Source organism: Dufourea novaeangliae, unplaced genomic scaffold, assembly GCF_001272555.1.
Source record: "Dufourea novaeangliae isolate 0120121106 unplaced genomic scaffold, ASM127255v1 scaffold67, whole genome shotgun sequence".
Taxonomy (NCBI): domain Eukaryota; kingdom Metazoa; phylum Arthropoda; class Insecta; order Hymenoptera; family Halictidae; genus Dufourea; species Dufourea novaeangliae.
The window spans coordinates 89,440-112,284 of record NW_015373941.1 but is presented as its reverse complement, the minus strand read 5'-3'; the positions used below and the strand labels follow the sequence as shown (position 1 = coordinate 112,284).

Genomic DNA, 22,845 nt, shown 5'->3' with positions numbered 1-22,845 from the left:
GAGGGAAAGAGGGAAAAAACGGGAGACAGAGAGAAAGAAAGAGAAAGAGAGATAGGTGTAGGCTGGCTCCGAGGCTGTGTTCGTTCATGCGCCCATCCCGCGCGCGCTGGAAGTTGGGACGAATGTGGCCGGTCGAGTCTCTAGAAGACGCGGCCAAATATTGCATCCTCGGATAAATATAGGCAGACCACGGCTGCACAGGCCGCAGCCGCCGACTAACGCGCGCACTTTTCTCTCCACGGTGCCTCCTCGTCTTTGGGACGGCGCGCACCAGCCATCTAGCCACCGACGGCACATTCCTCCTGCGGGCTTACTCTTCCTTTCTCTCTCTCTCTCTCTCTCACTCTCTCACTTTAACTCCCTTTCCATGTGCGCGAGAGCGATCGTTAAATTCGTTTCGTGGCCGAGAACTTCGGGCCGGCACGTTGCCCCGTTGGTGCTTTCCATTCTTGTTCTTCGTCTTTTTCGAGCTCGCTCCCGCGCCGCTCTCTTTCCGTTCTTTCGCACCGAAATATCTGTACGTAATGGGAATCGCTCGTGAACGGCACCACTCCTGGTGCAAAGCGAATTTTCCTTCCCCCATCCACCCCTCTTCCTCCCTTCCTCTGAGGGGTTGTACACGAATCCTACGAATCGGTTTCGGGGACCGATCACAACGAAGTCCCGAATAGGCAAACAACTACACGAGAAGACCATCTGTGTGTATGTGTGTCGTCCCGCGGAGTGGCGGACGGAAGAATCCCTGTCCGGAACGGAAGGCCTCGAGAGAGAACCTCCAATCCTCCTCCTCCTCCCGCTATGAATCGCGGTGTTATCGTTTGGTTGCTTACGGCACGCGATAACTCGTGCTCGGTACAACGGTGCATTGTCGAGTGATAGACTAAACGAGCACATACATACGTATGTTACAATATATATGTATGTACATAAGTGGTTCCTATCGATATCCGTCGATACGATCTAAACAGAAGGACATATCAAGACCACGGAGGAGGAACTACTTTCGCATTCATGAAATTGGTGTACAGTAAATCCTCGATAAGTGTTCGAGAGGTTTATCACAGTGATAGAGTTGGGAATTCTGAAGTCAATGATATCTGTTTCAGCCGCATATGACCATTAGTTTATAAAAATATTTCATATTCAGTGCCGAGAAGCCTTGCTACACTCATCGAGGATTTACTGTATCACGATTGGGAACCGTAGAGGCTAATCTCCGAGGCAACTCGACTGCCAGGTAGCAGGTCCGGTTGACACCGTTCGAGAAGTTAGAAAGATTCGAATCCTTCTCCACCACCGGATAAGGTTGTGTTCTTTGTGCCTGAGTACCACGCCAGTCGCTTCGAGCAAAGCGCAGCAGCAACCGCTTTGTTTTCGCAGCAGCCGTAACCTTCGAGGCGGCTACTCGACGGGCGGGTGGTCGAATGCGAGCGAGCGAGCGAGTGAACGAGCGTGTCGCGTTGGGCACGGTGCACGTGGCCAGAGGCATAGTCAGTGAAAATCATCGTGCGCGGACATTGGGTGGCGGGAAACGTGCGTGACACACCGGTGAACGGAGGGAGGCCCTAATCAACCTACCTAACCTAACGTAGCCGCCGGCGTCGAAGGGGGTGGCGTGTCGTAGCGTTTCGCGGAGAGGCGACGGTGGTGGCGGGCGGTGGAGGAGATGGAGGAGTGCGGGGACAGCCGGCGAGAGAGAGGAGACGGTTATCGCGGAAGTTCGGCAATTATAGGTGCCGAGTCGCCTTTTTTCTTCGTTTTTTTTCGACGACTGATATTGATTTGGGAGAGGCAGTTCGTATTCGTGGCACGAGCATACCTTGTGACTCGGCAGAGGCGGCCGGCGGCAGCGCGATGCATCACGGCGCAGCGCGCATCGAGGGGTACATCAAGCCAGGGGGGGAGGGGAATGGTGTGGTGACGGGGGAAACAGGAGGTGGGAGCGGTGGAGCGAGGGGGTATGAAAGGCGACTGGAGGATCTCCCACCACCACCGTCGAGTTCCACTCTGCCGAAACTGCCCCTACCAGCGGACTCGGTGTTTCCCCACCCTTGCCACGCGGAGCATGGTATCAAATCCCTTCCACTACGGACCTCCCTATGGACATAACATCCTCGCTGCCGCGACTCTCCTCTCTCGGTCCCTCTCTCTTTCGCAGCTGTCTCCGCTTATGCTTCATCCTCGTCTGCTGCACACGCGGTCTGTCCTCTCCTCCCATGCCACCACCGTTCTCCTCACGGCACGGTCACCGCCGTCGCTGCCACACTGCCACCACCACCACCACCACCATCGCCATCACCACCACCACCCTTGGTTCTCTATCCGCCAGGGGCGGAAGTTTCGCCGCCCTTGGATTTTTCGGGGCAGATTTCTTGGCAGCCGATCTTCCACGGGCCTGGTCCCCGAGAAAGACAAACTCGCGGGGCGATACCATGTTGAAGATCTCGTTCTCCGACGATACGCGTTACACATCGTCTGTTTTTCGACGATTCTCGTCGGTCCCTAAAAGCGTCACGAATGGTTCTTCGTACCACGATGTGGACCAGCAGCGGTAATTTTCCAAAATTCCACTGGAATCGGTGCATTTTCGCAAAATTGAACCGGTCCTCTCCCCATAAACGATACTCATCGTGTACTCCCTCCAACCTGTAGACGTTCGGGTATCTCGGTAAGCGACTTCGCGAACAAAGTATAAAATTCGCTACCATCCAATTAACGACAAAATCAAGAGCTCGTTGACCGGCAATCGTCTGCATGCGAGGCAAGATCCGTTTAAAAATTTCGCCCGTCACGCTACCCCAATTTGCCTTGTACCCAGCTTACGTACACACACCGGCGAGAACGTGAGGGTCGTGAAAGGATGGAGGGGAAGGGGGCCAAGGGACAAGCGGAGAACGAGGGGGTCCTACTGTCAGTTTGGGAGTTCTCCCTTCTCGATGATCCACCACACGAAGAGAAGAGAACGAGAATCTAGAGGAGCGCGAGGACGGCAGCGTTGGACATCGAGGAGCCCGTAGAGTCGCGTGAATCCGCCCCTGCCGCGCCATCACCACTCGCAGCCCGATGCCGGCACCTTCTCCGCTCCGTCCTTTATCATTCGCTCTCTCTCTCTCTTTCTCTCTCCTTCACTCACTCCCCCTCTCCCTGATGGGACGGTGTGTCTACCCATATCCCAAACCCGAGAGCCGAACCAGTCCAGAAATCCCCACTCCGCGGGCGCGCACCGCGGCGACGGAAGTGTGGCAACGCTGCAGCTCGCGCCAGTGTCTCGGTCTTGGCGAGTTACTCGGGGGGGCTCAGGCCGAGTCTACCGAGTTTCTGTCTACCGGCGCGCGGGTAACCCGAAAGCGGAGTGTGTGCCGAGAGGATTTAAAGTCGCGGTGCCTCTTGCCGGCACGCGAGAACCGTCTCTCGCTGCTCGAAGGCCGTAACCCACGGATGTGAAAGAACAAACATACAAAAAAAAAAAAACAAGACGGTAACTATCGTTTAAGGGAAGAAGAAAAAACAGCAACATATTTACAAAAACAAAAAAGAAGAAGAACCTGTGTTGTACTAAGTAAAGTACGTCGTGTGTGTGTTAGTGTGTGTGGGGACAAAGTATCGAGAGAAGTTTTTTGTTTGTTTCCTCGAAACAGTTTTTACGCTGATCCACGGGCGCCGTGAAACCGACCGGATTCCCAGGGGCACAGGTGATATCGCGACGCAGCAGCAGAGAACCAATCACGGAAAGAAAAAAACAAGAAGTTAGTTTTTCCGGGGGGAGGGGGGGGGCAAAAGAAATCCAGCTCACACGGCCCCTGACGAAAATTTGTAAGGAGGAAACATGGAAGAATATAAACTCGGTGGAGAGACGACGTGTTAAAAAGAATATATACACAGGGGAAAAGACGAGTACGACACGACGACGACGACGTGGGACACACACGTTTCGCGCGTTTGTCCGTTCATCGCGCGCGTCATCTTTTACCCGCCGTCCACCCGCCCGCCCGCTCGCTGCCCCCGTGTGGGATCACGCGAGAGAACGTGTGCGCCGTATCAAATCCGCAACCGCGCTCTTGATTCATAACCCAGTCGGTGTGTGTGTGTGTGTCTCTCTCTCTCTCTCTCTCTCTCTTTCTCTCTCACTCTCTCTCTCTCTCTGTCTCTGATATCCTGCTGTTCTGTGTGTATAAACGCGCGCGCCCGTACACACACGTTGCGTCGCGGTTCTCTGCTACGTATATATATATACATATATATATATATACGTGGAGGGCGAGAAATACAAAGAGGAGAAAAAAAGAAAGAAATTCTAAATACACAACGGTGGACCGCGTGCGGGCGATAAACAGTGCAAATGGCGCTCTCAGCACAGAACCAGTCGACGTCGTACGTGAACTTGTATTACTCGATCGTCCAGCGTGCGGCGACACGCTACTTTAAGGAATATTACAACTCCGGTGAGTACCAATCCAAAACACAAACACCACGTCTTTGATTAAAAGGGATCATATTACGCGCCGCGTGGCCACGTCCGACACAAGTTTACCCGCCACTTTGCTCCCACCATCCCCCTTCCCCCTCCCCTTACTCTCGGTCCATCATCATCCGAAATCACGCACGCAGCCACCTGTGCGTCGTCCACGTTTTGCCAAAACCAACGACGTCCACGCGAACGAGCGCACGCTGTATAATGTACGCGCGCTTTCAAATTTTCCCGCCGTTCCTCCTTCCTTTCTTCCCGCTCTGTCTGTCTGTCTCTTGTTCGCGTCTCTCTATTCTCTGTCACCCTCTATCTCACTGCCATCCGATCCAACCGCCTCCTCCGCAATGTATACACGCGTGCATACACATGTTACATACAGCAACAAGAGCCCCAGACAGTCCCTGGCATCTAGCAGAAGTACTCTTCCCGACACCGATTAAAACACGCCGCTGGCTAGACACGTGCCCGCCGCAACTTCTAAACTCGTGTGTTGTGTGCGCTCTCCACGCACGCCGCCGCGCACCACCGCGTCGAGGTGTATGTGTGTCGTGTCGCGCCTCGACCGTCGTGAAAACAGCGTTTAGGCTACTGCGATATATTCTTGCCACGCGTACCGCCGTTGCGCGGATTGTGTTTGTCTGATCACTGACTAACTTGATCCACGCGCGAAAATGGCTGATCACATACGGTTAAACGGTTGACGGGAGGGGGTCCACAGAATCTATCGTTTGTCCTTGGCGAATATTTAATTTCCAATCTGGTAGATCAGTACATATATGTATAGGGTATACATATAAGATGGAATCGAGGATCGAAAGGGGGATCCTTGAAGGAAAGAAACCTCGTGTCGTTTGTCCTTGGCGAACATTGAATTTCGAATTCCGATAGAGCAGTACAATAGAGAACAAGAACAGCAGATATACATATATATATATATAGGATGGAATCGAAGATCAAGATAAAATTGGGAGATCCTCGTGTCCATCCTTGTGATACCTACGTGTCAACTGGGCCTCTGGAAGTTGTGCAAAACGCGCGCGAGAGAGTCGAGGAAAAAGTCTCTCGGTGCGTGAAAGAGAAAGAGTGAGGGAGGTGGGGGTGAGAAGAAGAGACAGTGGGAGGAGGAGGTAGATAAAGACGGAAAAAGAGACTCTGGTGGACGGTACGAGCGAGCAAGATAGAAGAGGGGGGACCGCGAGAGCATGCTGATCCGCAAAATACGGTCTCGTTTAGCTATCGTCGGTGATGGTTGGGTCATCTAATCGCGTCTGAAATTATCGGTCTCGCCAGTGTACAGAGTGACGAAACCGTCGCTTGGCACAGCCTCCCCTTGGTGCGGGAGCACCGAAGAAATTTTTTCGATGATTAGCCAGAGAGAGCTCTCTTGGTGTTTTTCGCGCGACGATCGAGAGCGGCCCGCGCCACGGCGGAGTCCTTCGAATTGCTGATCGCTCTCTGATCTCTGTGTGTTAAAACGTGTCTGCTAACGTGGTGCTGCTGTCGTGTGTCGTGCGCACGCTGTGTAATCGTGGTCTCTCTCCCAGTGTGCACACACACGCCTCGTGTATACCACAGCCAGCCAGCTTCGCCCGTTCGCGGCTCTCTGGTCAAGGTGAACGTTTCGCTGACGGGGGTATAGCTTATGTGTGGCGATGATCGTGCCGCTCCTGACCGAGAGGGAACGGCCCTCGGTGAGATCGTGAGCAACTCCACCACCACCACCATGATCGTGGATCCTGTGGACCGAGCTGGCTCGTGTGTCGCGACTATGACGACGACCGATCTTCGTCAACGAGCCAACGATGCTCAACCCTAAGGATCCCACTGTGTGTCGTAAATACCGTTTCGGACACCTTAGACTACATACATACCAGTGGGACCAGTGATCCAGTTTCGCTAGATCGATAGTGTTTACCACAAAGAGAGACTCGGGACAGGAACCGATCCTCCAGCGTTGTTCTCGAAAAGTTCTATGCACATACTACCGGTTTTACCTCGGTTCTGTTGCCTGGAGCAGTCACGGTACAGTTTGAATATCCCCGACCGAATTCATAGTTTCCTCGAGGCTCTTGTTTCCGTGTGCAGGGTTCAAGGTCCTTGGTGGAAATTTCGGAACTAGTATCTCTCAAGAGGGTGGTGTAATTACGTTCACTTATTGTACCCGTTTCAAACTTATCGTGCAAGGTTAACTCCGTGTTCCACAATCACTGGAGAATCGAAAGACATGGTTGTGTTTTCGCGCGTGTTTCCCATTTTGTACGATGATGATCCTTTGTAACCGATGATGATGGAACATTGTTTGGTCAGGGAGTTCCGAGGAATGATGCACAGAAGAGAAAGGGAGAGAGACAGAGTGATCCCTCGCAGGAACAGGATAAAACGCCGCGACCAGCCCAGTGATTTACTTGTTTCCGTTCTATGAAGCGTCGAATTGTAATCTAGTTTCGAACGAACAAAAAAAAAGAGGGAGAGAGAAGCAGAGCTATCGACCGGCAAGAGCGAACCGTTATCACCGCTGTGTGAGAGGTTTATCGCGATATTCCTCGTCGACGTCGTCGTCGTCATCGAAACAGGATCATTTTCGTCGATTGACATGACGAGGATATCGACGCCGCCGGCCGGTGTACACCTGGATCGTTATTGGACGGTACACAAAGTCACTCCTGGTTCGAATAAAAACGATTGATTCACAACCCACGGTAGCCATCACCCCTCGAGCTTGGACCAACTGGAGAATTACAGATGATCGGTCTGTGGAACTTTGCTCATTTCCGAGGTACATACATACATTTGCCACGCGACATTAAACGGTTCCGCTAACGTCACAACCGCGGCCTCTTTTATTCACCTCCCGATCGCCGTGCGTTTATTCTCCTCGTCGTGAAATTACTCTAGTATCCACTATCGATGTAGAATAATCGAAGCTGATCAAGGATGCGCAAAGCATGGAAGAAAGCTTCAATTTCCATGCAATTAACCGGGCCCAACGGGACAAACTCTCCTTCAGGAGCCGAAGGGACTCCTCGGGTTCCGCGGTCACCTCGCGCGGTTTTTCGCGGAACCGACACGATTCGGGGATCTCGATCGATCCGTCAGAAATTTCAAGTGTGTACGTGAGTTTGGTTCACTTCCACATCTCGTGTGTGCGTGGCCAGCCACGATTAACGCTCGGCCGTTTTATTGAATAACTTCCCGCTCGTGAACGTCGGGAGACGCGCGTTTATTTGGAGAATAAACGTCGACCGAGTTTATCGTGTGACTTCTGACGATAAGAGAGCTCGAGCGCGCGCGGCGAGCATTGCTCCGTATCAACGGGAACGTAAGAATCGACGCGGGAGCTCGAAGACCAACCGAGTGTTTGCGTGTGGAAAATCTGCGATCGAATGCCCCCCTCCTCCTCATCGATGGTAAACCGATCTAACAACGTCGTGGTTGTCGCGAGCCACACGGATTCTAGGGTCCTCCCCCGTTCGTGATCGACTACTGGTAGGGGGGCAAAAATTTAGCTCCCAAGTACAGTTTACCCTCACTGACAGTATTAAAAAAAAAAAACAATCCGTTCCTGATCGGTTTCGTAAAGGGAGGGGGGCGAAAAACGGTGGTTGAGAGTCGAAACCGAATAAATCGGTTTGATTTATCTTCACTCGCGGCGGTGCCAAGACCCGCTCACTCTATCGTTTCCACGATCTCGTTTAACCTCGCCCGGATCGAAAGTCGACGAGAGTCCCCTATCTGTCGCTCTTGTATTTTCGTTTCGCGTAACGATTCCGATAAGCCGTTGTTACTCGAGCGCGCGCGCACACCAAGGACCCCGACGATTTCTCGCGTTAAGGAGCCCGCGCCCCACGATACTCGCTACACGGAAATATATGTACGAGGGTGTTGTGGGGGACGAGCAGGAATAAAATCGAAGATCTTTGAGCAAGTGTGCATGCATACGGTACAGTTATAAGTAGATTGCGGAAGTTTATGCAAATCCACAATTTTAAATACCTACAAATATCTAAAAATTGAAATAGGATAGAATTTTGAAATCAGCATTAGAAACTTTACTACGTTCATAATATAAATAGTATTAAACTACATTAATATCTTCATTTAGTTATATTTTTCAAATTAAGGGATGCTATAAATGCATAAACATCCGCAGTCTGGTTATGTATAAGATAAAAGCGAGACGTTTTCTAATGCATCGTATTATTTAAATTTTCTGTCTTCCATGTCTTATCGAGTCGCGAAAGGTGCGAAGGATCGGCAGTTTCGAAGCCCAGGTAGTATTCGCGCAGCATCGAGAAGAGTATTACAAAAAAAAGGAAACACAGCGACCGCTGGACGGAATAATAAAAGATGGGACAAAGCCGAAAAATAGAATACAAGAAGCACACGCGAAATGCGGGGATGGCGACGTTTTCGACTTCGTGAATACGGTATACGCATACCTACTATTATACACACAACGCTGGTGGCAGTGTTAACAGCGCTCGCGCTCGTTTCTGTCTATTTTTCTGAAAACAAACATTCGATCTGACGAGGTATATAACAACGATCGAATATACTAGAGGAGGACCCACTCGTTCCTCGAGCACCCTTCGCGCGCCGCCATCGTGGAAAGTTATGTTTTTGTTTCGCTCCCCCCGCCCCTCCCCCGATTCGTGGCGCGGGGGTGTTTTTTCGTCTCTCTTTTCCTTTCCACGACCACTGCCGCCACCCGGTCCCTTCGGCGCTCGATACGAAAATGGGCCGCAGGTATTCCCTCTGACACTCGATAAATAGCGAGAGGAATGTTTGCTCTTGCAAATGAATGTTTTCCGCGAGCCCCCACGAGTGATTTTAACTCCTGAGTGCGGCCTCCTGCCAATACTGCCTGGATCGGTTACCCTTCCCCCGCGTTTCTACCCTCCTGCCGTAACACCAGCAAGAATGGAACCAACCAATCGGTGTTCTACAACTAATTCGCGAGATCTACTATTTGTATCAGGGGATCGAAGTGATCCGTGCGCGGGAACAGTTCACAGCCGTCTGTCGGGGGTGGAAATCTAGTGAACACATGTGGCTCGTCACGGTGAGATTTCATGATTTAGATCACTTAATTTTACTGTGGTCCAATTCCTGTAGGAAAAACGGCTTTTCGATATTTTTTTCCGATATCAATATTAATTGTTTCTGTAGAATGGTAGGTTACAACTTTTTTCGGAAAGTTCATAGTATTGGAGATACTTCGAGTTTTATGAATAAGTTTGCCAGTTCTGCTAACAGCTCGATGCGCGAGAAACGTTGTAATTTCGAAATCAGTTGAAGATATTTTTAATTCACGGATCGTCGATCTGTTGCTCGAAGTGCGCTAATGTCGCGGCGGACTCCCTCGAGCTTCTTTCGTGAAAGTGCCCCCTCCGAACAATGGACGCATTCTGGCGCCGGTTTATCGCTAAACTTAGCCCCGACGGGCGATCGTTCCGACATTAAAAGGGACTTATGAATGATTCCTTGTAAATAATCGTCTCGTCTCCGCGTGTTGCGGATCGAGCACGCGCGAGCACACGACGTCCCCCAGTTGCTTGAATGTATGCGTATGTTTCTTGGCTCGACGGGGTCGAGACTCTCCGTTTTCTCGTACAGAATCCACTCCCGATAAGTCAGTACCACCAGTGTTGTTTCGTGTCTTGATTGACGGAAGAAAACTGAGAAAGGGATGCGACTTTTTCATGCGAGTTTAATATTTCTTCACGGGCGTCGCTAAAGCTAATTGGCATACGTGCAATTTTTACATATTTCGGCAATTCAGATACTAAATATTATTTTTTAACTTATTCCTAAAGCAAGACGAGCCGTATCTATTGTTTCTATCCACGTTACAGCTCTTGCGTGGTGATTCCGTTAAGTCGGGAATTCCAGATGAAACAAAAGTAATCCTTATTCTTTGTTCTTGAAACTTTCAATTACTCTGTTGGCATATACATATTTCTTAACTCGCGTACACAAAGTTTCGTAAGACGATTGTCAAAAAACCATGGGTTAGCAAGATGACCATAAAACTCTCGCAACATCGTGGAAGTTTCTTCGGGGTGTAATCCTCCGCGAAAAAAGAGTGTTGCTTCCCTCCGCGGCACTCGGTGGTGAAAAATCGTTATCTGATGAACCGCCTGTTTCCATTTCTTGGGACAAACGCGAAAGTTCAATGTACCCCGGTGGCGACGACCCCAGATGCTCGTATAGAATTCGGTGTCGAGCGACGTGTCAATGAGGCAGAGCTCCGTTGTCGTTCATCGTATGTCACCCTCATTAATTAGGCCTTCCAACACGCGTCCAAAGTCTTTTGCCAGTCACCAATTCTCCGATAGGAACCTCGAGAAAAGAGATCGCAAATTCACATCGAAGGCTTTTCAGTCTGTATGTATTCTCGAAATTGTATATTTTCTTCTCGATAAACGTCTGTTAACGAACGAACCAACAAAGGTGACGAACAGTTTAATGATATATACGGTGATATTTCAGCGGCACGCCAGGTGTTGTAGAGCGATTAAACCACCATCACATTGGTGTACCTCCCACGAAAAAGAACAGAAAATAGTGTTTGGTGGGGTTGAGAGGCGTTATCGGCTAAACGGCCATTTCTATTTCTTCTCACGACGCGAAAGTTCAATATGCCCAGTCGCGTGCAGCCGCGGGTATTGTTATCCGCGTACGATTAAATCAGCCGCGTTCCCGGAGAATCTTAAGCGAGCCTCGGGTGGAGAGGAGGTGAAACACTCGCCCCGCGACGTGGCCCCGCGCAAGGACGCGCGACAAAATAACCGATCCTCCGTCGATTCGGAATGAGAATGAACCTGCATCGCGTCCGGTGCGCGTGTTAACTAAAGGGATGGCGGGGCTGGAAGTGTTACGCCGTCGACTTCAATGAAACTCCATAAATGGAGACGGGAATCGAACTTTTATCGAAATTTTATCATCCAGGCGAATTCGCTACATTGCGCGGGAAAATGTTGCAATGGGGGACAGTTTCATTCGCACCACATGATAGTAGAATATACGTGGGGTTATTATATACCGACGATGGCCAAACTGCGGCTCGCGAGCCGCAACCCTGTTCTTTCAATCCATTACTGCGGCATCCTTTTGTCCTTTTCTTTGTTCCGCCGATCGCTGTTCCTCGATCCAGGGGTGAAAGGGAGACTACGTAGAACCGATTGACCGCGGGGAAAATGTGCGCGCGATCCCCCCCAGTCCTTCGTTTTCACGATGTCGCGAAATGTCGCGCGATAAAGGCACGATAACCGAGCCCTGTCATCTGGACCGAAATTCCCCGTGGTTGAACACCATGCTGCGGGGATGCACAGCAATAAACTGACCTTAATCTTCTCATAAAGTTTTCATGAGCGTTTAACCCCTGCCAGCATCCGAGGTTTCGGTTGTTGTACATACGTGTTGCGTACTGGCGAAAACGAGCACACTTCTTCGTCTTCTTCGCTCCACGATCCCTCCTCGTATTTGCTCGTTCGGCGGAGGAATGAAAAACGAAGACGTGGAGGGCGACGAGACGTGTAATTCCGTCGTGGACACATCGCGAGATACGGGAAACTTCTAATATCGGGGAGGATCTGGTTTTCTCTCCCGGGCCAACATCCGACCGTCTGGTGTTTTCATTTTATTTGCACGCATATCGACAGAGGCCAGCGCCTTCACTTTGAGCCCACAAAGTCGCTTTCACCCCGGTCAATTAAACGTCACCGTGGGGACTTTCGAGAGCAGACACAGACACGTACATACAGAGGCTAGGTTATTCGCGATTTCGCGGGTCAATCGTAAATTTCAGAGGCCACACCCCACTTCCGCGCTCCTCTATGCGTCTTGGAGGGTTAATTGGAAGATCGTTAAAACGTTAATTTTTTCGATAAAATAAAAATTCGAAGGAAAGTCCTGGAAAATTGGAAATTCCCTTGGGTCGTCAACAACCCACCTTACCTCCTGGATAGGAGGGTTAAATGTGTCTTTATAAATTTAATGCTTTCTCGTAGAATTTAATGGCACCCGTGACCATCGTGACTGTCAATGTGTTAACACGTTCTCACCACGTTGACTGTATTTCATTCGCTGACTTTCCGTACACGCCATTTGTATTCGTATTACATGACGGGGTCACCAGTGGCCGACGCTGCGTGAACGGAAAGTTCTGTATCTGTCACCGGTGAACAACACGAATGTGTAAAAGAGGTGTTAGGAACTTTGAGGGATAAAAAATTCTTACGAATAATAATAAGCATATTATTTCTTCTTGTGCTACCAGAAACTGCTAAACACAGATACATACATGCCACATGGCGGTCGGAATCGTCAGATCGCCGTCAACGAGGAACCGTTGAAACCAAGTCGATATCGAAGATGCATGAGCCGCAACGGCCATCCGCGGTGGCTCGTGTCGGCGAGCCTAAACAAATGCCGTCGTTAGCGCACAAAGGTGATACAAACCACAGGCGACATTTTCGCTGTGCCCTTTAAGTATTCGAGGAAGAATTAAATAATCATAAAAAATCGTTCACGAGCCCCGTAGACAACCGTAACTACCGAAAGCTGTTCTTCGGTGAAATGTTTAGTGAACGTGTCGAAATCCGACGAAATTCGACGCAGCCGATTTTGGAAGGGCGAGATCATTAGCAAACCAAAATTAATGTGACGCGATATTCTCAGTTGTTGAACGCAAAATTTTCCCAATATAATTTTTCTTCCACGAGTCAAAGGAGACCCCTGTTTTCTTCTGCTTGTAGACAAAAAAGTACTACAAAGGATCCAATTTCACTCCACTGTCTCTTGCTTTCGGCTTCGAAATCGTTTCTTACATCGAGCCATCTCGAAGAAAGAAGGAACGATCAAGATTTACGAATTTCATCGGAAACAAAAGCAAAACTGTTTACCGAACTACCAACAGGTACATTACACCGTGAGCACAGTTGTACAAACAGAGAAGTTATTCAACCAAAGACTTCGGAATTACGACTCCCGACCACACCTGTTCCCCATCCGAATCTTCCGACATTACTCCACGCGGAACGTGTCGAGCGCGAACGAATAAACAAAAGAACCAAAAGAATAATTCATCGTAGCTACATACGCTCTTGATATATGCTCTGCACTTCTCAACGCGCGAGCGACGAACAACTTTCGTTTGTCAGGTGAAAGAGGCCTTTCGATACAGAAGTTACAACGGAATTCCTGATCTCTTCGCGAGCGGGTCTGTATTCTATGTATACGTATACATACTTCTCCCCTGTGCCTTTCCAAAGTCCCCCTTCCACGTTGGTCGGTACGAATTTCGATAAGGGAATTAAAGGGACGAAAGGGGTAGCAAAAAAGACCCGATACGCCTGTGTATGTGTGTGTTCCGAGCTGGTTGCAATGGGGGCGGCGGGGGCGTCGTAACGAAGTGCAGCCGGCTCGGGGCGTTCGGGAATCGACGGGATCGACCTGGCGACTTAAATCTGCAAGCTGCTACGGGAGGAAAAATCTTTAAAAATGCTGTCTGACGAAAAAAGCGCGCATGCGTAACCACCAGCCATTTCCTTCTTTCTCTCTCTCTCTCGCACTCGCTCAACCTCTCCCTTTCCTTCTCACTTTTTCTCTCTCTTTCTCTCTCGTTCTCGCCGATTCTCACCGTTCCACGGTATTCCCCGTCGACGGTTTCTCCCCTTTACCGCCCCCACGTTCTCTCTGTCAGTATGTCTCTCTTTATCTTCTCGTGCTGCTTGCTGTCTTCCTCCTCTCACGTTCCTCTCTTTTACGCGTTCCTCGCCGCCAAAACAAATCGTAAAGACGGCTTCTGCCAACGTAATCGGGGGCCCCGGTCATTTCCGAAAAATCAATGATATCGTCCAACTGGGAGAAAGAGAGAGAAAGAGTGCACGCGTACTCGAGACTAGTGCTACAATATATACTTTGAGTGTCGTGGAAACTTCTCTATGGAGCATAAAATCGAATTCGAACACACTTGTGTTACCGCATCTTCTTCTTCTTCTTCTTCTACTTCTTCTTTCGTGCTCTTCTAACTTCCGTTGGCTAGAAACTCTTTGTAAAGCTTCAAGGGGTTTTCTCCACCCATTTTCTTTTTTTCTTCTTTTTTTTTTCGTTCAACGATATCGTCGAGGCGGGCTCAGTGTCAAATAGGACGCTTCTTACATTGTGACGACGAAGAACTCGAGAAACGGTTCCAGATTCAGCGTGTTCCCGTGCTCGGGCGAAATCGAATTCGAAAATCTCTTCCCGTTTACTCGCACGTTTTTCCCACTTACATCGAGAATTCTAACGCGAGAGGATCTGATTCCAGTCCAGAGTCGAGCGATCCGTCAGGTTTCGTTTTTTTTTTTTCACATATGTCCTATATTTCTCATTATTCGCGAAGAACCGTGTCCCCGGTTTCTCCTTCCCCCTGCATGGGGGCAAGGTTGCATTTTTCGTATCCGTTGGACGCTTTCTAATCCTTTGAATTCGTTCCCTGGCGAGGTTCCGTTTCGCCTCTCCCGGTGGCAATTATCGCGACGGCGGCGTTTTAGCATTCAATGAACTTGACGGCCGTAACGTGATTGTTCGCCCAGCAAAAAAGAAGGGCCGTCGGGCAACGTTCAATCGGGCTCTTGCTGCAGGTGTATACCCCGCTGAGGATCGATGCAATTATGGGTCGCGAATAATTCATAAGCCGATTGTTCCAGCGGGACGAAAGCTTCCGATGAAAGTGATAAGTAACTGTCGTTCCCATTGATAACCACCGTCTTTCGAGGTACGATCCTCGGGTGAAAGAAAGGGTGGAGAAGGTGTGATATCAGCCTGTGTTATCGGTTATCAGAAAATGATCGAGGATGCTGTCTGCCCGCGGTTCCCCGTAAAATTATTGTAAAATTGGGTTATCGAGAGATGGCGATTTGAAATGTCGCGGGGCTCGTGTCTGATTCAATCTGAATATCCCTAACGGTGATAAATGTCTTCTGGAGAGTGTAATCGTCACGGTTTCGTGAACGACGTTGTTTCAATTTATCCTCGATCGTTCCAAGAGATTCAAGGAACCGCGCGTACATTGGCAGCGGGTATTAATGAACGTGGCTGACGGCTTATACGTTTGTCAACACCAACGCGAAAACTATCCGCTAAGAATTTGTAGCGTCCTTTTAATTTATAAGTGACGAATTATGCGAATGAATCCTCACACGATGATATTAATAGATCGACAAATCTTTCTAACGTTGGTACGTTATGTATTCCGTAAAATTAATTGTGTTTGTAATTTTATAATATTGAAATTTTATATAGTTTGCGTTTCAGCGTACGCTCAAAGTGTCAGGGACTCGAGTGACACAGGTTCGTCGTCGCGTTCGAAGTTCTCAGAATTTCTTCGTTCTCGAGTCAATATCTATCCGGTGAACTGTGCGTTTACTCAAGTGTTTCGTGAATACGACACCAAAAAGATTCATGGATCCTTCAACGTGCAGAAAGCTTCTTAACCCGTTACTGGTTAGGTGGCAATCTTATCACTTATACCACAGCCAGTTGTTCTGCATTCTCATGTACGAAAACATTAAACTGAAGAATCCTCCCATTAAACAACTATCGAGTAAAAATAAAATCTTCTAAAACTATTTATGGGGTTTCTAAGACCCCACCTCACCAGTTAAGATTTCGACCGACATTTTTTATTAGACCTCCAAGCAGAAGAATCAATCCCCCTAAGGACTCCTCGTACACGGAAAGTTTATCGAAGATCGAGTAAGTGGATGGGGTGCGTGTTACACAGACCAACTGTCCCGCGATCAATCGTTTTAAACGGGATTTTCCAAGCGTGGGTCGTCCGCCTGGAAGCTCCGATCGCGATGCTCTCTTCGCTTTGGCTTCGATGATGTGGCAAAATAAAATTCTGTCTCGTGGTGGTAGGGGAAATTTTCGAAACTTCGTTGGTGAAGAAATGGCGACGGTGGCTGGAACGCGTTTAGTGCACTCTGCGGCGAGAAAACGCGGCCCTCCTGAATACACACGCGATTACATGGGAGATGGCGAAGAGGATTGGAGGGTGTAGGAGGGCCGGATGCGAGGAAAAACTTTATTGTCGCTCACTGACACCGACAGACCGACGATAAATCAGTGAAAGGGGTATCGTGCGTGAACGTAAACTTTCTTCCAAGTGGCACGATAGCTTCGACCTCTTATCGTCTCTCTCGGACGATGCTTTCCATGCCAGGCGATCTGTCGGGCGGGAGAGGGCTCTGAAAACACGCGGGAAACTAGCGCGCGATCCAAACTGTTTTCCCAATGGCCTTCCACGATAATTATCCGGGCGATCTTTTGTTATTCCCCTTTCGGTTCCGCCACGATTAATAATCTCTCGCGGATCCGCGTGCTATCCAAAGGCGACGATTGTTTAAATTTTTTAGAATGTGTTTGACCCTAACCCGCCTATGTCAACAACCCAGGTCGATGATGGGGTCGGTACATTCGTTCTTACGGGGCACGAAATAAAGCGAGTATTTGTCCACGGTGTATTGTTTCGATCATTTCGCATGTACGATTAATTGTACAAATTTCTATGTAATTTCTACTGATGTATCCTCGTGATTTTTACTTTTATCATGCTTTCGTGATAAACTTTACGTAATTTTGAAACAAGATTCGTAGTTTGGTACGTACTTTGGTCAAATGAATGTGATAGCCGTCCGTGAACAAATTTATGAGTCACTGTAGGTTGGGTCGATCATCGCGCGCGATCGTCGCTGTCGATGATTCTCTGGGTTACAAACAAACGTGAGAGTAAACCGGCTGATTCTTTAACGAGATTCGGACCGATTCGTTCAGAGCATTAATATTTCCTCGCGTTTCCATTGATTTTGCAATATGCGCCGACGATCCTGGCGGAAACGTCATCGTTTGATGGGGACCGATTATTTCGAGATCGTTCGATTCGCATCGGTTTTCGCGGGAACGCCAAAGGTCGTAGCCGCAGTTGGCCGCAATCTTTCGGCGAATTAGACGCGTTCGTACCGAGCCGCGTTTAACGAGATGAATTGGACAGTCAAACGAGGCGCGAGAGTGAGAGAGAGACCCTTGAGACTGGCGATGCGCGACGAATTGAAGAAAATTCGCGTCAGAGAGGCCGTGCGGTCTCTTGGAGTGGATCAAGTTCAATATTGCTTGGTAATAGCGCTTCGTTCCAACGGATATGTCTTGCTTACGTTTGTACGGAATCCCTTATGTCCTGAATAATAATACACCGTAGCCTCCCGTATACGAACTGATGGAAAAAAGTTGCACCGTGTAAAATAGTTCATAAAGTCTCATCGTAGGCAATTCCTCGATCCTGTATCGAGATTTATATATCATAATCTCCCAACTGCATCACAGTTTCAAATCGTTCATTTTGGGTTTCATATGTCCTCGAAGCTATTGTCGAAAAAAAAACGAAGTATGCTTTACCGCGAACTCGACAGAAGCACGAGGCTTTCGAGTCTCTTCCGTCTCCCACAAAACGGCGAAAAATCACTCTGGAACGATATCCTCCGTGTGGAGGGCTCGAGCACACGTACACACAAGAGGGACGGACTCTGAGACGGCAGCGGTGTTGAACAACGGGACGGAACGTTTCTAGACCGATTTTATCTAGCTCGTCAGGCACACAAGTAGTAAAGATCAACGGGAAAGCTCGGGTTAATAAAACGCCACGGAGTCGTTGAAACCTATCGAAGAATACGTAAGACCGTCGATCGAGCAAGAAGAACGCGAAGGAAACAGCGGTCCTTTACGACACCGACATGGGGGAGTGGCAGGGGGTGAACCGTCAACACGGTGTTCCAATAACGCGCGCCTAATGGCGTGTTACCCGGCTTTTCCCAGCAATAAAATCGACGGCCACCGTTGGTATTTTGTCTACGCGCTCGCGTGCAGCAGATGGAGCCTTTTTTCTTCTTCTCACGGCGTCGAATTCTAACGACCGATTCAATTATATTTTACGTGTGGTGTTCCCTCTTCCAGGAACCGGCGGACTAGTTCCCTTCGAGACGTGTGCTCGAGTCACGATCGACAGAACGAAAAAAAAAAAGTAGAACGCATTTCGCCAAGAATAACGACACACGGACGGAACTTTCACTGACCGTGATAATTCCCCCGCCTTTTCTGGTCCAGATGAGTTATCGATGCCTCCGATTTATCTGTTTACCGACCATACAGAACTTTGTTGTTTATTTTAATTTTCACGCTGAAACTGGGTGAAAATGCGAGTGTAGAATCGCAAAGCTGGAATTTCACGTTGAACATTTTTGGTGAATGACAGGTTAATGGTGTTCGTCCGCTGGTCGATAAAATGAATTTTAGGTAGAGTGTTGTGATTTTAAATTTATTGTTGGGTGTTCCGACCGTAATGAGGCAGGTGCGGACAGAGCGTTCATTCTCAAAGTTTTGATAGATGGGAGAGAATGTTTATTCGTTAATCATCGGATTACTGTAATTTTCTTGCGGGTAGTTTCTCGGTATTAAATGGTCTATGTTTTGCAGAACCTCTCGGTTTTATGTTTCCTTTGGCAAGATGGTCTTGTTCGACGATGCATTCCCTACGGTTTCAAATATAGCGTCCTCTAATTGGTGTACCGTTCCTCGTGTTAAAGAAGAAAACTCGGTGTCTCTTCGAAGAATCGTATCTGATTGGCAGAACAACGTCTTCTGTCCAAACCCTCCTGTATTCGATTTTCAGAACACCATCTGATCTTCCCTCTTTTCGATCTTACGATAAAAGTCATTAATCCTACTGTCATCTTCGCTTAAAAATAACTCGTATATAGACCGCAGATTTTTATGGAAATTCAGATTCCGATGGATCAATTTATCCAATTGAAATTATTGTCAATGATTTGCAAACATTCAACATAAAGCAAACTTTATACCCACCAATTCTGAAATTTTCACTCCGTTCGATTTTACATATATTCACATTTACGGATTAATGCACGAAAATCCGTAGTCTATTCGTTACGTTTACTCCATTACCCCAACAATTACGCTAATTTCGCATCCCTCCGAACTTCACGCTTTCCATGGACACCTCCTCCCCCTCCACCCCTCGTTCTGTCTCAGTGCCCCGAAAAAGCTTTCTTCTGGAAGGTTTCCCAGCCACCACGACGAGGAAGTTCCTCCCTATTCCCCCCTTTCGCGGCGATCGCGTTTTCACCGATTCATCCGCGATGCAACACACAGGGGTCGACACAACACTTTCCCGTTTGTCGTCTCTCCGTCCATGTATTTACGGGACGCGTCCCTCCGCCGTCTGATATATTTTATTTATACGACGGTCTAGAAAACGAAGCCATCTAATTTATCGCTCGAGACAACCGAAGCCCGGCTATATTTTTATCGAGGAGGGAGTGAGGGGGGAGACGTTTAATTTCGTAGAAATTCCTTCGCTGGCAAACCGGTTGCGCACGCCAAAACGTCATTCAGAGAAAGAGAGAGGAGCAAGTGGAGCGGGGACTCCGTGGATCGGATGGACGTATATACATACGTCTACTTTTTGATTGTCCTTTGTCAAGAAAAACCGCGCGAATTCCTGTACAACAGGTATCTACTAAGGATGTTCGACTCCGATTCGATAGTAATGTTTAAAAATGAAAATGGAGCAGAATTTTGAATACAGTAAATCCTGGATGAGTGTTCACTTACCGAGGATTTACTGTACCTACCGACTCTCAGTTTCGGTCGTTTGCGATCGTGTGTGTCGTGCCCTCAGCTTTCTGCCTCCTTGGAGAATAGCGGAGGGAGCTTCAGTGTGGAACACCCGACGCGACCGATTCAGCCGACAGGAATGTGTCGTAACACGGCTGACCTCTAAAAGCGCTCTCAGAAAATATGTATGAAAACAATGTTAAAGGAAACACACGGTCCGCGCGATTGGTCGCCCGGAGAATCCTGTTTCCAGACCGCAACCGCCGTAGCCGCCGAACGGGCTTGTCCACCTACGTGAAAAATATCATCTCCTTGCCTACCCGCTGCCGCGTCTCGCAATTAAATTTACGAGGCGCGCACACTTATTTTTACGCGCCGCCGTCGTCCGCAAAACCTGTGTCTGTATGTGTGTATGGATCACTCGCGGGGATCCTCGATCCGCGGATATTATACCCGCAACAACGCCTCTCTTATCGTCGTCTCGCGTACCGCCGGACTTTCGGTGAATTCTTGCGCAACCTTTTCGAGACACACACCGACACGTCGAGAAATTGGGAGGGAAGTCACGTGTATGTGTATCGTTTTGAAATTTCAGGAAGGAGATACGCTCTACTGATCTCCGTCGATCCCGTGCTCGATTCGAAACGCTCGCGCCGGTTCCGAGTTTCGAGCCACTGAATTGTATATGTATATGTAAACAGTGTTTCGATAATTGTGTATATGAATCACAGGACTAGTGTATAGGGAGCTTGTCCTAAACTCGTGTGTATCGCTTCAATGTTTTCCGTATACACATATTTTAATTGAACGCCGTGGATACATTTAAATAGCAGGAAGAAACTGCAACGCTTCGAATGCTAATTAACCTGTTAAGTGAATATCACGGGTTGACTCGTCGCGCATATTTAACATATTTCGATTCTTGCAATTTAATAACATCCGTATATTAACATGAATTGCCACTGTGTCGTCCCATTGATCGCGGGCAGAATTTTCCTGCGGATTGATTTTGTTTTTTTTCGTATCACCGCCAGCTGGTGAACCGCCCGTTATTAGTTGGCAATGCATATACCGTCTTTCAGAAATGAAACGGAATAATTAGTACACGGTCCATACGACGTCGGTGGAACTCGTCGGCAAAAAGGGTCTACTTTACGACCATTGTCGTTGGAAAACCCGTGAGTGTAAGAGAAATACGCAATTGAAATTTCGATAACAAACTATTTCGCCAAAACTGGACTACTACAATTATATTTAGTAGTATGATAATGACTTTAGCCCTTACCCACTGCGCGAATAAGTCACTCTTAAAGATTCATTTCTTTTTGGATGAAAAAAATGGCTGGAAAAAAAGTTATTCTAGAAACGGTAGTGAAAAGTCCGCGAAGCCGATAGAAAACGAAGTCTCGGAAATAACGATTGATTTAAAGAACGATGCGTGCGTGCGTGTGATCGAGAGGCCCCGATTACCGTCACGTTTCACCGGCGACGGTATCGAACAGAGCGTGTACGAGCACGGGGGGGACATGGAGGGGGGAGAGAAAAAAAGGCCAGATAAATTTGTGCTTTCCGTCGGACGGGAGCAATTATTTTTCGCGCGGCCTGATGTATCGCAGAGGAGGCGCGCGCGCGCGCGCGTGCACGCGGGACTCGAGAGAAAGCACACGGATAGATACTCTCGGAATACCGAGCCGCCTCGGATACCGGATATTGTAAACCGACCTTCACCGCGAAATCTGTATATCAACCTTCACCGCGACCGGCTAGAGCGGGAGCCAGCCTTCGCGTTTAAAATTGCACGGCCGTGCGCGCGCTCGCTCGTTTCGATGCCAATGTCATTTAAATACTAAGACTGTTTGCGATAACGGCGAACTCGTTCGGTTATCATAGAAATTGGGAAAAAAATACGTCTGGAACACGTTTTCCGTTAGGCGTGCACCATGTGTGTGTAGGTGTGTGTATACGCATGAATGATACCCGATCGACGCCTTTGTTGCGAATGAGGACGAATCGGAATGAAAAATACATATAAATCTTTCTTTCTGGGACAGAGAGGGATTGCGGAGTCAAAGGTGTGGGTGAAAATAAAATTTGAAATTGGGACGAGGTAGGATTAACCCGCTAACTGCATTTGTCTACTAGAGTAAACGCTCACTTTATCACTTTTGTATAAGAAAATATATATTTTAAAAAATGTTTTATATCATCTTAAAATGACTATTGGTTCTTGTTTTATGAATATGACTTGTTTGAGAAAGATGCTGTGAGCGGATTAATAGCGATTACATTTGTTTAGATTGAAATAGGATCGATGTGGAGTTTATGTCATTTACAGTTAATTAATATTCGTTAATTTTTTTATTGAGAATAGTTATTAGGGAAGTTATAGAGAACGAATATAACCCGAAAATTGAGGTGGAATTGATTGTTCGTCGGCGCGGTCTGACCCTGAGAACTGATTCTACTTGAAAATGGTCGAACCGCCGCGATACCGTAGTCTTCATGACTAGAACGCGAAACTTTATGCGAGTACAGAGATCTATGAAGTAATTTTTAGAAATCATAGTCAAATACAATTATATTTATCGTATTAAAAATTCCACCTGGTTCCGTATGATGTAAAAACCTCACTGCATTTTATCATGGAATAATAGTTATCCCAGCACCTCTGACGTGTCTGGCCAGACGTCGTTACAAAACTC

The 22,845-nt window shown here is 48.2% G+C and overlaps 1 protein-coding gene across 1 annotated transcript in view; it reads left to right on the top strand.

The window, feature by feature from the left end:
* Positions 1-4,261: 4,261 nt before the first annotated feature.
* Positions 4,262-22,845, top strand: part of LOC107185664 (zinc finger protein 768-like) — a 28,316-nt gene continuing 9,732 nt past the window's right edge. The window contains 1 exon segment of the mRNA XM_015573400.1: positions 4,262-4,442. Within this exon segment, the coding sequence (XP_015428886.1) occupies positions 4,340-4,442 (103 nt within the window). The 5' untranslated portion in view covers positions 4,262-4,339.